We start from the raw sequence: 14,478 nt of genomic DNA, 5'->3' as shown, positions 1-14,478 counted from the left end.
AAAAACACATTTGGTCTCAGACTTGTGAATATATTGACATGGCACACCCAAACCAAACCGAAAGCAAACCGATACTAAATCTATAAATCAAATTGAAACCAATGCAACTTATTGGATCATGTTTTAGACTCACTTATTCTCACACCGAAACTGGTGAAACCGAACCAAAAAGCGGTCCAAATTTACCAATTGACACCCCTACTTGTGAGGGTAAGTTCTTTTTCTTTTTTGGGGTATAATATCAATTGAATTTCTTTTGGGGTAAAAGGGGTAATCTTTAAATGTTAAACAAGTTGTGAACTACCCATAAAACCCTTCTTTTGTGCTCCGTTTGGTTAAAAGGTAAATTGAAGCGAAAGATAATTTTTAAAAAAAAATAAAAACACCTGAAAAATAAACTTTTGTATTCGTTTTCTTTTGTAGGTTTGAAAAATTCCCTTTCCATTAATTTCCCTTCAACCAAACGGAGCATTGTGTTGTAACGATGGTAGATGAAGCTGCAGTAGGAGCTAGAAATGAAGAGATTCTTAGTGTTGAGGTCCCAATGAGTTAGCATGAGAGAGTCTCTGCAGAGTGGAAAGCTTGGACGTTTGGAGTGGCGATTGAGTTGGAAAGTCAAATTTTATTTTAGAAAGTATCATCTTAAGGCTTATTTACTTGTCCGAATCAGCGACTAGATGGTAACTGTAAATTTTTCTAGGAAGAGTTGAGATTAAATGGTGAGTAGTTTACAGTTTCTGAAAATACACAGTTGTTGTTGTAATGGCGACATACTAGGGGCCTTTGAAGTGAAGAGAAAGTTTGTGCTGCGAATGGAGAAAATTGGAATTTGGGTTGGGAAAGAGTAGTCGTTTCTGATTGTATCAAAAGTGAGAGTGCAGGCTTAGGAAGTAATTAGAACTTTGGTCGAAGATTTGAGTTGGGAAAAAAAAAAAAAACCCAGGTAGGTCTAGGAAGCTTTGGTTTCGGCAATAATGGAGGCAAGTCTGGAACAGTCTTTACAGGATGGGAAGCTGCTTCGGCAAGTTAATGGTTTAATCGTTGCACATCTTCGTGACAACAACCTTAACCAGGCAATCATTCCATCTTTTCTTTTCCTCAAATAGCTCTGTTCATTCTCTCATGAAAGAAATGGGTATTCACGAATTCTCGCCTTTACAGGCTGCTACAGCAGTTGCTTCAGCAACAATGACACCCTTAAACGTCGAAGCCCCTCCAAACAAGCTTCTTGATCTAGTTGCTAAGGTTTGCACTGCCTTAAAAATCAAATGTCTGTTTCCTCTTTTCGTCGGTCTCTGGGTTCTTGGGATCCTTCGTTTCTAAGGTGTTAACAGGGCCTTGCAGTGGACAGGGATGAGGCATCGAAGGGGGTTGCACCTGCTGCTCTGTTCGACTCTGGAACAGCATTGACTGATGTATATGGCTCAGTTCCAGCTCCTCGCACCGTTTCCATTGATTTCAGGCAATCACTTTCTGCATATTCTCTCTATCCATCATTCCACACAGGGCACTCTTTTACTTATTCTTGTGATTATACCTTTGATTTTTGCATTGTTGACTGGGGATTATTTTGTCTCTTGTTGTGGTTTTATACAATTTCTGATTTAGAGATCGCCATTGTGCAGTCCAAAAAATAACACGTGAAAGCACCAATTGGAAAATCCCGACAGCCACCCATAACTTAGCTCTTTCTCTATCTTCATCCATAATTCCACAAACACTTAATTTGAGGCTTCATGATGAGTTTTCAATGCAAAAATTCCCTTTGCCTCAATGCTCCATCCTTCCACCCTAACACCCCCAAGTCGGGAAATAGAACCAGTCCATAAACCAACTGCTAGCTAATGGGTGCATACAGTCCTGAAGTTCTTTATCAAATAAATTGCATCTGAAAAATGTGGACTGTAGTGTTTATCTTTGGGCACCTCATACCACTGGCTTATTGATGAATTCTTCAAGGTGCCAAATTATATGGAGCAACTGGCTTAATTAAAAAGAAAAAATAAATGTATGCAGTACCCATCTCTGTCTCCAGAGTCAACATATGCCTGATATGTTTTATTCTTTAATATGAATTTGTAAATCTTAATGAAATTTCAAGAAACCTTGAGATATTTTCTCAACTGGAAAGTGTGGTTGCTTTTAGATTCTAAATGTGATGCTAAGAATCCCTGCATATGATTGGGAATTGGGATTGGTTTATCTTCTTATTCTGCTTTTTCTTTCTCAATTTTTGGTGCTATTTGATCTAATAAAGCTTGAACCATGTCTAGATCAGTTTATCTACATCTTATAAGCCCTAATCCCTTTTTATCCACCCTCTTTTGATATATCAATACCTTCCCCCAAAGGAAAATTTTATAGGACAGTTATACAACCAACAATGGTGTATGGAGCTCAATGTTGGTGAGTTAAAAAAACAACATATAAACAAACTTAGTGTAGCTGCAATGAGGATGTTGAGTTGTATGACTGGTGAACCTAGAAAAGATAGAAATGGGGAATGAACAAATTAGAGCTAATTTAGGAGTAACTCCAATACATGATAAGTTGCACGAAAGTCGTTTGAGGTGGCATGGACATGTGCAACGGAGGCCTTTGAATGCTCCAGTACGGAGGGGTGATCTGAATTGAAGGAACTAAAAGAGCTAGGGGTAGGCCTAAAATGACGATAGAAGAAGTGGTGAGGAAAGACATGCACAGCTTAGGACTAATAACTAAGTATGGCTTTGAATAGAGCTGATTGGAGAAAAAAGATCCATATAGCCGACCCCATTTATATGGGATAAGGCTGAGTTGAGTTGAATCCCTTTAAAACCAAAGATCGTTAATATATTTTTTTTCTTACCTAAATATCAGAATCTGGGGTGTCTTACATCATGTTGATGACAATTGAGTTTTTGCTAACAATGCAAATATTTCTCAAGGCTAATGGTTCTTGAGACACTAGAAATTTTTTCTGTCAGCATGTAGAGGCATGGGAGTCACCTATACTCCCTAGGTCTGATTAATGCTTACATATCTTTGATTGGGGGCAAGTACTAAAATTGAGTAAATGCACACACACGTTAATCCCCCTGGACTAATGCATGTGTTTGTCCATACACACACACACACACAAAACATGCAGACAAATGCTTGCAAACACTTGTCAAAGGCTGTTATCTCCCCCCTGCACTGATGCACGTGTTTTTCCACACATACACACACAAAACATGTAGACAAATTCTTGCCAAATGCTGTTGTGTCTTCATTTACTCAATTTTAGTACTTGGCCCCAATTAAAAGGGGGGGGGGGGGGGAGGGGTTCTGTGTGCACATTTACTCTATTTTAGTGTGTTTGTGTGTTATGTTGTGTCATTGCAGGGGGGGTTCTGTGCATGTATTCAGACACAATTCCCGAAATTAGTTTGCTAATACGTGTTATTTATCAAACTAGTGCTGTGCAGGATACAAAAGGCTCATCAAAGAGTTTCCCAAAGCATGAAACTAGACATGTTTCAGAGCATAAGGTACAAATTGCATTGAAAATTTTGTATAAGATCGTTCGATTCATGGGAGATGAACTAGAATCGATCTCACTTAGGTTACTTGCCTCTTAGTTATGTTTTTATGGTTGAATAGAAGGTATATGCAGGAAAAGAGGGAAAAACAGAAAAAAGGATATGACTGGAATTGAAGTGGAAATGGAATAAGAGATTGTCAGTCATGAATGTTGGTTGTGGCCTTTTTCTGTTTTACTGGTTTTCCTCCGAGTAATGCCATACCATAGTTTTCTATCTTTCCGTGGTCTCCCCCCCCCCCCCCTCTCAATAATGATTTTTCTGCTATTTGAAACTTTTACTTTCATTGGCCAAGGTCAATTTATTTTCCTTTCATTTTTTTGGGGGATAGGTAGGCCCCAAGGAGAGTTGAACTCCATGACCTCTTTTGACGTGTTGGTCCTTGCCAACTGAGCTACCCCCCTTGGGTTTACACAATAATATGTCAAGAGTCGTCCTTTTCTTTTTCTTTGAAAGAAAGCTGCTATATTCTTAGGCTTAGTTCGTCTTGAGGTTCCTTTTTATTATCATGGCACTTGTCCAGTATTTTAAACTATAATTGCACCACTTGATAAAAATATAAAGCCTAATTTTGTATAGGACAAACACTACCTAAGTTACCAAATGCTTAAAATATTTGTTTCCCATTGCTTTTGAGGTTTGGTTTTTTTGAATATTTTTATTAGACATTTTGTTGAGAAGCAAACCTTGATCTCTGTTATTTGTCCCAATACTTTTATTACTTTTAGCAGTATATGAATCATGTGATGAATTACCATGAGTGGACAAATTGGAACCCAAATCTTCCGAATCACTCCTGTTTTGGTTAGCTTTTGATAATTTTAACCTTCCAGGAAAAATACTACTTGTGGTGACTCTTGTTAGGTGAAATTTTGCAGAATGTTGCTAGATGTGCTAGATTTAGTCCTGACGGGAGGTTTGTTGCCACTGGAAGTGCAGACACATCAATTAAACTCTTTGAGGTTTGTTTATTATTGTAACATGACCCAATTCTGGTTATACCTGACTTCTATCCTACTCACTGACCTTCGATTTTATTTTTGCAGATTTCAAAAATCAAGCAAATGATGTTGCCAGATACAAGAGATGGCCCTGTCAGACCTGTTGTACGGACATTTTATGATCATTTGCAGGTAACTCTGCTTATTTCAACATCCTGGAGTGGTTTTATGACATTTTTCTTGAATGATAGGCTGCCATTGCTTGAATTATTACATGTTCCCTGCTTGAATTGTTATATATTCCCTGCTTGAATTATGTATCTCCGGACTCCGGGTTATTATGTATTCCCTGCTTGAATTACTTGTAAAGATTTTTTAGTTTAAAATTTTGGTATGTCAAGCAACTGGGGTTGTCTGAAAAGGTTCATGTGAGTTTTGGATGACTTGAGCAATATGTTTTTTCTTTAAACAAATGAAATAGCAAAATTTTGTGGGGCGCTGGTCAGAAGAGCTGAACAAAGGAGTATACAAGTTGTAGACATAAGAAAAAACATACAACTCGCCTCTTATGGATGCATCTAGAGATAAAATTGGCCTCAACTCATACCATTGGGTCCAGCCGTATGTACATCACTTCCATGGCACCATAGCTACATCTTCTAAGGACTTTGTGACTCTCTGTCTCCAAGAGAATGAGATGTTCCCCCGATTTCATAAAGCTTTTGCTCTCCAAATAAAATGCATCAACCTCCATGGCATCTCTCTATCCTGGGACAGCCAATTTGTCACCAAGGCTTAATCACCCTCCACCATAAAGATGTGGCTATATGGCAATGTAGCATAAATAGAAAGTCCCTGAACACGGCTTTGATTTCTGGTTAGATTGAGACCCTCTCTCAAAACGACCCACATGTGTTTACCAACATCCATGTATTACAATCATCCATAGTGGAATATAAAAACACAGTCATCCATTAATACACTTGCACTAAATCTTACAAACTAGTTTGCCCTGATAATTTTTGTTTAAAACAAAAATTGCTTGGAATAGTGTTTTCGGCTTGGAGTTGTTCATGGACTCCGATCCATAAATTTTCTGTAATTTGTAGCTAGTTTGTTGGTAACCGATTTTATGTCGCTTTGGGCTTTTGTGGACTCACTATTTGTTGCTGTTATTATAGATATGCTGTTCATAATGGGGAAATGTACTGTCAATAATTTTATTAATTTTTTGGGCTAGAAGGATCTTAGAGTTTTCATTTCTTTTGTGTTCAGATATTCCTAGTCAGCCTATTGCCTATTGTGCTCTGGTTTGGAAATGTTCGGGTTTCATGACATTTACTTTTTGTTCCTGTGCAATGAAAAAACTAAGTCTAATGGCTTGCAAATTATTACAAAATATCTTCTCCGTCTCTAAGGTTTACTAATACAAATGCAGCCCATAAATGATTTGGATTTCCATCCTCAAAATACTGTTCTGATATCTGGGGCCAAGGATCATACAATAAAGTAAGATTTCCTCTAGTTTTGATATTTTGATGTTTTATCTCATGTATTTCCTTCAGGACATGTGCATCATTTTATTATATTTATTTATTAATTTTAATTTAAGACTTCACTCAAAAATGTATTCTTTTGCTTTCCCTCCTGGAGTTGCCTCTTTTGAGAGGCTGTTGAATGGGGACTCGTCGGACAATTAGTTTTCCAAAGCGACTGTACACAGGTCCTCGATCAATTACCCATGATGATCCGCTCCATGGTTGCTCACGCCACTTCTAATTGGCGATTCTCCGGTGGACTCGAATTCACCATTACTAGTACGTTGGGATGGCGACAGAGAGAACACTTCTTTCAGCCATATCAAATCTGGCACCTCCGACCGGCCTCCTGCTACACCTTCCAGGAACCTTCGGTCATCACAGATGAAGATGAAGCTGCTACCATCGCCAATCACTTCATCCATGCAGACTAGCTCTTCAAGCAGTCTCTCATGGCTCTACACAAAGAAGCCCTTACTCTCACTGCACAGCATGGTCTACCCGCTTTTCGGTATATTGTAGCTGGCGGCAGACGTATTTTCGTCACCCAATTTCCTATGGACTACGAAATTCCTTTTTTGAGCATATCTTTACACAGACCGGGTGAGATCTTGTGTTTGATAGCTTTAGCTGCCCTTGCTTTAAGGTAGTGGTCAAGAATATGTCGGAAAACAAAATTTATCCGATTTCCCAATGTATCACTACTTTTGGTAGTATTGATAAATTCCGGATAGGTAGTAAAACAAAGTTCGTCCCAAGGTAGGGGTAACTTAGGGAAAAATTGATCGCTCCAGTACTCGGACTTGGCAGAATCAAGTAACTGATGGAGGCGCATATATTTTTTAGAAAAAGCCTCGAACTCATCAAGATTGTTTAACTTAATTTTGGTTAAATTAAATGTGACATCCTCGATAAGTTTATCAGGGGCATGAAAACCACAAAATTCTGTTTTTACATCTGAAGAATAGGAGCGACGATCTGTTGTAGGTAACCTAGGATCAAATTTGCAATCAGTAAATGAATGCTTCCTCATAATTCAAAAATTTTGCCGAAAGTTTGCCAATTTCGTGGAATTTCACCGAAATGTTTCATGTCGGTATCGTTTCGATTACCTTCCTTAAGAATAAAATGCAAAGTTTTGAACAAATCACTTCGTTGGATGCGACTGAAAGGGTAGAGAAAACTTGGGTATTTGTATTTTTGGCCAAATCACACTCCCGTACAAGCATGGAACAAGTTGTTGGGCAGTAGTGGAACGTATCGGGAGTGACAAATTGCTGCATTGTTGGAACTTGGAAGATTTGTGTAAGATTCAAAGTTGAAGGTATATCACTTTTCCCAAAAATAATTTTTTTTGCAAAAAATAAAGTAAATACTTGGTGGTTGGCCTTCAAATTTTTATGAGTTACACACCGACACACCATAGCTTGATCTATGACTTCACAGAGCCGGATTTAATTTTATATTTATAAGATAATTTTAAATTTTCTGAAAAAAAATTGATTTTCTTGCAACAAATTTTTGAAAAATATAGGGTTACTACTTAGTGGTTGGAGCTCAATTTTATATATGTTAGACGTCATTGGCTGATCTATGGCCTTACAGATTTTTTTCTGTCCAAAAATTAATTAATTTATTTTTTGGGATTTTTAAAATTATTTCACAAATTGTAGGCAAGTCAGAAAAATAGGGAAGAATTTCTGTTTTAGTTTATAAATTATTTAAAATTTATTAAAGTATTGTTGTTGTATTTACATCTGAAGAAGAAGATTAATGTCTCATTCCATTATTTTTTTTTATAAATTAGGGTATTATTATTTTAAAAATATATAAAATTATTTTAACTAGAAAAAAATATTAGACAGGGAAAAAATTAAGAAATAGCTATATTAATGTTTTAGGAGTCTTAAATGATGTAGAATAGCTAATAATGTATGCATTTTTTGATGGGATCATCATCTGGGGTAAGGTGCCCTCACACTCCTGGATAACCTGAAATGCAAATCCCCCTGCCTTTGCTTCTTCCTCCTCTCCATTGTGGGCCTTGCATCTGATCCAGCTGCTCTAGAACCAGAGCCATCTGCTCGTTTCTCCCTCTCTGCAGCTCTAACCCTCTTTATCTGATGTAAGAGCTGGCTCTCAGCCCTGTCCTGCTGGAACTGTCTCCACTCTGCCTGTGTTTCAAAATCCTCTCGCCTGTAATCACTGTCAGAGTCATCAGAGTCAGCCCCCACTCATGGGTATCTCTCTAAGACTGCCTCATCAAACTCTTCTTCTGCCGGTCTTCCTCTCTTTGAGTGCTTAGACATGGCCTGCTGTACCTCATAAGGAACTTGAGTGCATTTGGCCACACCACCAGCCAAATGCTGCTTCAATCTAGTGGCTCCTCCAGAATTTAGTACCTACTGACAATATGATGTAGATCTCAAGCCATATGTACCTATAGGAATAAACCCCAAAACCAGCCCTGCAAGGTTGTTGGATTTGACTGTTGTGAGAGGTGGCCTGGTCTGATGATGTGGCAAGTTTTTGTTGGTTCGATGGAGCATCACCTAAGGCAGCTTCAGCCCAGAGTGAAGCCTGTAGAAGTTAAAAGACCAAACACTGTTCACGTGAACAGTGTCACAACCCATATTTGCCTTGTGTGGGGATGCTTTTTAGAAGATCTTTTGGGCCCATCAAGTGGAGAAAGATTCTCTTCTAATGCTGCCATAGTTTAGTTTCTATTTTCAGTTTTCGAAAGTGTATTAGGTAGCTTCTAATTTCAGTTTGTTTTTTTTTTTTTTTTTTTTCCTTGCTTGTTTAGAAGGCTGGATCTATAAAGCCTCAGTAGTTTCTATTTTCAGCTAGTTTCTATTTTTCATTAGTTGCTATTTTCCTACCTTCTATTTTGGTTTAAGAAGTTTCTATTTTTTACCTTTTATTTTGTAAGCTTGCCTAAGCTATTAATAGGCCCCATGTAAGGAGGGATCAGATTTGGAGAAAAGAATTTTCAGGCCTTGTTGCCATCGGTTATGGGAGAAATTCCATGCTTCAACAGCTGGGATAGCTGTGGGTGAGAGACCCAGGCCGAGAGAGCTATTCCCCTACCCCCCTTCTCTTCTATCTTCTCTTCTTTATCTTCTTCTCCTTTCTTCTTATCCTTTATGTTCTCCATTCATATGTAATAGAAAACATCCTTGATGCTTCATGGACAAGTTTTTGGGATGTCTGATGTCTCTTGAAAAAAACATCCTTGATGCTTCATGGACAAGTTTGTAAGAAGCTCTCTAGGATTTCATCCGAACTTGGAAGGGACATGTGAGCATTTTACGACAAGAAGTTTGTAATATCCTTTTCAATGGACCTTACTTGGCTCCACTTTTTGATTATCAATGTTTCTTCATAAGCTGGGTTAGTTGGACAGGACACCTTGGTTTATGTCTCAAAAGATGAAAATGACTTGGTCTCTCTTCCTTCTTGCGAGTTGGGGTGGTGGTGTTAGTAATTATAGGGCTTTTAGTAACTTTATTACCACTTACAAGTTGGGTGGTAAGGCTAAGGACCTGATTACTTTATGGGCATCTGACTGTAATGAGACTGAGAGTTGTGCAGCTTAAGGATATATAAACTAAATTGGCATTGTACAATATAGAAGGATCCCCTCTTTTGTATTGTAGTGAACCTCCTTGGTTCACTTTATTAATAAAATGCTTTCTTTGTTTTTCTGGACCTTAATTACTTGTACCTATCTTACCAGTTCTAAGAAATCCCTATGTTTCATCTAGAGGAAGTGCTTGAGATCGCTGTGCTTTGATGTGAGTAGAGGATATGATTGTGGACACATATGCAGGAGCATGATTTGCAGCTTTTTTGTATGTTAGATAGAATTCCCTATGCAAGTCTTTTGCTTGTTTGTTCTGGCGTTGTGTCTTCTTGGCCTCTTGGGAGCATCTGAATTTTGATTTTTGAAGATGTCTTGAGTAAGAGGACAGGCCTTGGTGCAACGGTAAGGTTGCTCCATTGTGATCAAGTGGTCATGGGTTTGAGTCTGGAAACAGCCTCTTTGCGAATGCAGGGGTAAGGCTGCGTACATTATGACCCCCCCCCCAAGACCCCGCAGTGGCGGGAGCCTCGTGCACTGGGTACGCCCTTTTTGAAGATGTTTTGAGTAACCAAGTGGTTAAGGTTCTGGTTTCGTCAAATTGTCGTGTAATCTGGCATTGTATTTTATGAAGGATTTTCATATTTCCAACCTAATGTTTATGCTTTTCAGGTTCTTTGATTTTTCAAAAACAGTGGCAAAGCGAGCTTTTAGAGTCATCCAGGTACCTAGAACTTTGTGTTCTACATTTTTGGCATGGTCTTCAAGCTTCAAAAGACTTAATACCTTTCCTCATCTAGTTGACATTTTTTTTGCGTACTTTGCTTTTGAAATGGCACAGGATACTCACAATGTTCGATCCGTTTCTTTCCATCCTTCTGGGGAATTTCTCTTAGCAGGTACTTTTTGTCTTTGCTATGCATGACTATTCTTTTTTTTTTTTAACCTTATTACAGGACTTTGTCCAAACTATAAATCAGACTGCCTTTGGTACAACAACTTGGCAATGCTTGTACTTGTTGCATTATCTCCATTCGTGCTGCCATTTTGATGTTACCTGTTGTCTTTCCTTTGCCTACGTTATTATTGTTTCCTTTTATTTTTATTACATATCATTGTGTCAACCTTAAATCAAATTGTGCTTGGATTAAAAATAACCTAACAATGATTACCACATCTTGGCCATAATGCAGATTATATTCTGTATTCTGTTGCTTTGGTCCATTTATATCTATGATACCTAAATATTTGGATGAAATTCTTGTCGAACTTTAGGAATTCTTTTACTCTTTTTTTTTTAAGTTGCAGTTGAATTTAATATATATGTGTTTATCATTTTCAGAGAATAAATAGATATTTTTCTCAAGTAATTGGGGATAAGGTGAATGGAGACAATGTTATACATAGACCCTGATCCACCAAGTTATTTTGTATGGGGGAACCATGTGTGTGATTGGTTCCCCTTGTTGCTTCTGGTAGCATGGGCCTGATAAATGCTGTAAATTGCCTTTAATATTTATTTTATGTTCTAATATTTTTAACCGGTTCTTGGGATTTTTTTTCTTCTTTATTTACATAAAGCTGATTTTTGCAAACATGACATATGTTTCAAATTGTCATTAAAGCTCACACGATGCACATGATTGAGTATAGTAATACCTTAAGAAGATTCTGTCATGCTTGAACCTTGTGTGTGTGTGTGTGAGAGAGAGAGAGAGAGTGAGTGCACGCAAAAGAGTGTGTGTGTATGGGCGTGTGCACTAGTGTGTATGAGCATGCGTGCACTAATATGTGACAATTTTACAGGGACGGATCATCCAATTGCCCACTTATATGATATCAATACCTTTCAGTGTTATCTATCAGCAAATGCCCCTGAGATAGATGTTAATGGTGCTATCAATCAGGCATGTTCATTTATTACCTACATCTTCAGCATCAAATTGACTCCCTTTACTTCTTTAAACAAGAGATATATGGTGGTCCAGTTTATAAGATGAATCAAGGTCAATTAAGGCAATTTGTTCTATTTAGACATTTATTTTCGCCATGCAGGTAAGGTATTCATCTAGCGGTGGTACGTATGTAACAGCATCTAAAGATGGTGCTGTAAGGGTGTGGGATGGGGTGAGTGCTCAGTGTGTGCGTTCCATTGTTGGGGCACATGGGTCAGCAGAGGCAACAAGTGCAAGTTTCACAAAGGACCAAAGGTATAGGAAGTCTTTCGCTTGGTTGAAGCATGACATATCTACAGCTTGATGTTAGATGATTTCTTCTGTATTGACTTTTTGTAATTTTTAACTTCTTACCTCCATATTTTATTAATGTACACTAAGATGAAAAGCTGGGACCTTAATTACTTCTGATAGTCTTATGGTATATATTTCTACTGTGCAGCTCAGTATTTCTTTGATATGCACAGAATATATGCTTGCATTGCAGTATGTGAATTGTATCATTCAGGAAGTACATGCCCATATCAGTCAAGATTATTGTATAGGTTTACTTTGAAATGTGCCATATTGATTTAATGCACTGTTCTTGCTATTTTGGATTTTTGGTGGACTTCTCTAATCGTTCTTTTCTAAAATTCCGTTATACGACTTGAATCTAGGTATGTACTTTCATGTGGGAAGGATTCTACAGTGAAGCTCTGGGAAGTTGGAACTGGGAGACTGGTCAAACAATATGTGGGAGCTATTCATACACAGTTGCGATGCCAGGTAATTTATTGTCTTAGAAGCTATTATTTGGTGAGTTTGTGTGTGCGTCCATGGACATGTTTTGCATATTTGTTTCCTATAATCTCATTTACTGCTTAAATCTTGACTTGAAATCCATTATGTTTTCATCATGGCAAAGATGACCATATTACCGTAATCCTTCGTGTACCTCTTGTTTTTATGGGCCTTCTCCCCCTCAATATTTCCTTAGCCCCTCCTACCCCAAAACAAAAAAGAAGAAAGAAAAATGTCTGCATTGCTATTTGCTGAATACTCAATTTTATGGGTTTCAATGTGGGGTTGTATTTGTTCTATACATAGGCTTTGAATCTTTAGCCAATTTAAATTTTAAACTAACATGCTCGATTGAGGTTAGTCATTTATTCTTTTTTAATTTTCTTGAAAATTCAGGTATTTCTTTATGTTATCCTAGAGAGTTTTCAAATGATGCATGCATCTTAGCAGTTACAATCATGCTGATTGCTGAAATTTCTTTGAATTATTCCAAGCAACATCCATTTTGCAAAGATCCATATCTTTGTCAGTATGAAAAAAGAAAAGCATCAACTATTTCAGTGCTTAAATAGATTTAAGTTGATTAAATAGCTTACTAATTAAACATTTAAACTCATTCTTGCATCCAGGCTGTTTTTAATGAAACTGAGGAGTTCGTCCTTTGCATAGATGAACCAAGTAATGAGGTTTGTACTTCCTGAATTATTAATAAAGTTGTTTAGCCCAGTAGTTCAAAACTGATTTAATTGAATTGGCAGATTGTCATTTGGGATGCTCTGACTGCTGAAAAAGTGGCTAGATGGTCGTCCAATCATATTGGTGCACCTCGCTGGCTTGAGCACTCACCAACGGAGGCAGCATTCACAACCTGTGGAACTGACAGGTCGGTCCGGTTCTGGAAAGAAATTCTTTAGACGTGCGAAAGAGCTTTTCTCCTTTTGGTCTAAGGATATGCAGATGCATTGGAGCATTTAATTGAAGTAAATTTTTTAAGTTGCACCTCGAGATAATGCCTCTAGTTTAGGAGATCAGAATTAATTGTAGTTTCATAATTGAACGAAATTTTACAAATATGTGGTCTAATAGTGGAATTCTCAAGATTTTACTTTTCAAATCTTGTTGAGAAACAAGATATATTTTTACAAGGAGCAAAATGGAATTGGATATATAATCTTAAAACAAGCACAAGCCAGTTTTTTTTTTTTTTTCTTCTTTCCCTTATTTTTATCATTTAATTGTGACTAAAGAAAAGGGGTTTTTTTTGTATCTGTCCAGGATGCTTTACCTAATATTTTGGTCAGACTCAAATGAGGACCTTTTGTGGTTCTTTATGGAGATGACTTCTTTATCCATTCTCATGCTGAAATGTTCAGAATGCCACTTCAGTCTGTTGAGTCGTAAAAAATAGTTCCTGGAAATATTTCAAGTAGGTTGGAGGAAGTGCTAGAATTCATTGTCTGCGTATGGTTACTTTGCACTCCTTTACATGTGGGTGTCTTACCCCTAAATGGCTTCTCCAAAACGGTAGAAAAGAAAGAGTTCATCACCTTGCTTATTTGTCTTTGGTATTGCTCTCCACGGTAGCTTTTATAGCCTAATCGATTGAACTCATCTGAGTGCAGCTTCATATCTTCCTTGCTGTAGAAGAAGCAATCAACTCAGAGGAGCCCTTTGGTAGGGTTGATTCAAATCGCAGCAGAAATTTAAATTTGAAGTAACTAATCCCCCTTTAAAACCTATGATCAGACCTTGTTTGTGTAGAGTACAATGAAATTTCCAACCATTGGAAGAGAGAACAATTACTTAGTACCACATGTCCAGTATCTCTTAGTTATCGAGAAAATAACATTGGGGATTTGCTAGTTTCTTAAGTTTGTTGACTTTGAACTGAGTTCGTATTGTCTTATATTTAATTTCATCTTGGATCTTCCCAAGGTTCCTGATCCCCATAAAAAGTCTCCTAATAAATCTCAGGTCTTCCTCGTGACATCTCACTCTCATTTAAAAAGAAAGTAGATGACTAAACAGTTCATGAAAGATTTTACTTATCTGGATGAGCTGTGGGTTGAGTGATGTATTTAATCAGTGATTTTGAAGTCAAAAGATTCTTAACAA

At 37.5% G+C, this 14,478-nt stretch overlaps 1 protein-coding gene across 2 annotated transcripts; it reads left to right on the top strand.

The window, feature by feature from the left end:
* The first annotated feature begins 895 nt into the window (after positions 1-895).
* Positions 896-13,545, top strand: LOC122657062 (cleavage stimulation factor subunit 50). Of its 2 annotated transcripts, XM_043851823.1 has the most exons (15): positions 896-1,073; positions 1,162-1,245; positions 1,335-1,462; positions 3,440-3,512; positions 4,442-4,525; positions 4,610-4,696; positions 5,943-6,013; positions 10,298-10,349; positions 10,467-10,524; positions 11,432-11,532; positions 11,681-11,835; positions 12,240-12,348; positions 12,993-13,049; positions 13,122-13,306; positions 13,471-13,545. In XM_043851823.1, the coding sequence occupies exons 1-14, from the start codon at positions 975-977 to the stop codon at positions 13,275-13,277; spliced, it is 1,314 nt and encodes a 437-aa protein (XP_043707758.1). In that variant the 5' UTR covers positions 896-974; the 3' UTR covers positions 13,278-13,306; positions 13,471-13,545. The 2 variants fall into 2 exon arrangements, with proteins under 2 accessions (XP_043707758.1, XP_043707757.1); XM_043851822.1 differs by having other exon boundaries at positions 13,122-13,505.
* The last annotated feature ends 933 nt before the right edge of the window (positions 13,546-14,478 follow it).

Source organism: Telopea speciosissima, chromosome 3 (genome assembly GCF_018873765.1).
Source record: "Telopea speciosissima isolate NSW1024214 ecotype Mountain lineage chromosome 3, Tspe_v1, whole genome shotgun sequence".
NCBI lineage: Eukaryota > Viridiplantae > Streptophyta > Magnoliopsida > Proteales > Proteaceae > Telopea > Telopea speciosissima.
Note: the sequence above shows the minus strand (reverse complement) of the source record. Positions and strands in the feature narration are given on the sequence as shown.

Excerpts from the sequence above, each read along its gene's own strand:
- LOC122657062 (XM_043851823.1), top strand. The coding sequence starts at position 975 with ATGGAGGCAAGTCTGGAACAGTCTTTACAGGATGGGAAGCTGCTTCGG. Across the intron at positions 1,463-3,439 it reads ACCGTTTCCATTGATTTCAG|TGCTGTGCAGGATACAAAAG; the intron begins GCAATCACTTTC and ends TTATCAAACTAG. Across the intron at positions 10,350-10,466 it reads GAGCTTTTAGAGTCATCCAG|GATACTCACAATGTTCGATC; the intron begins GTACCTAGAACT and ends GAAATGGCACAG.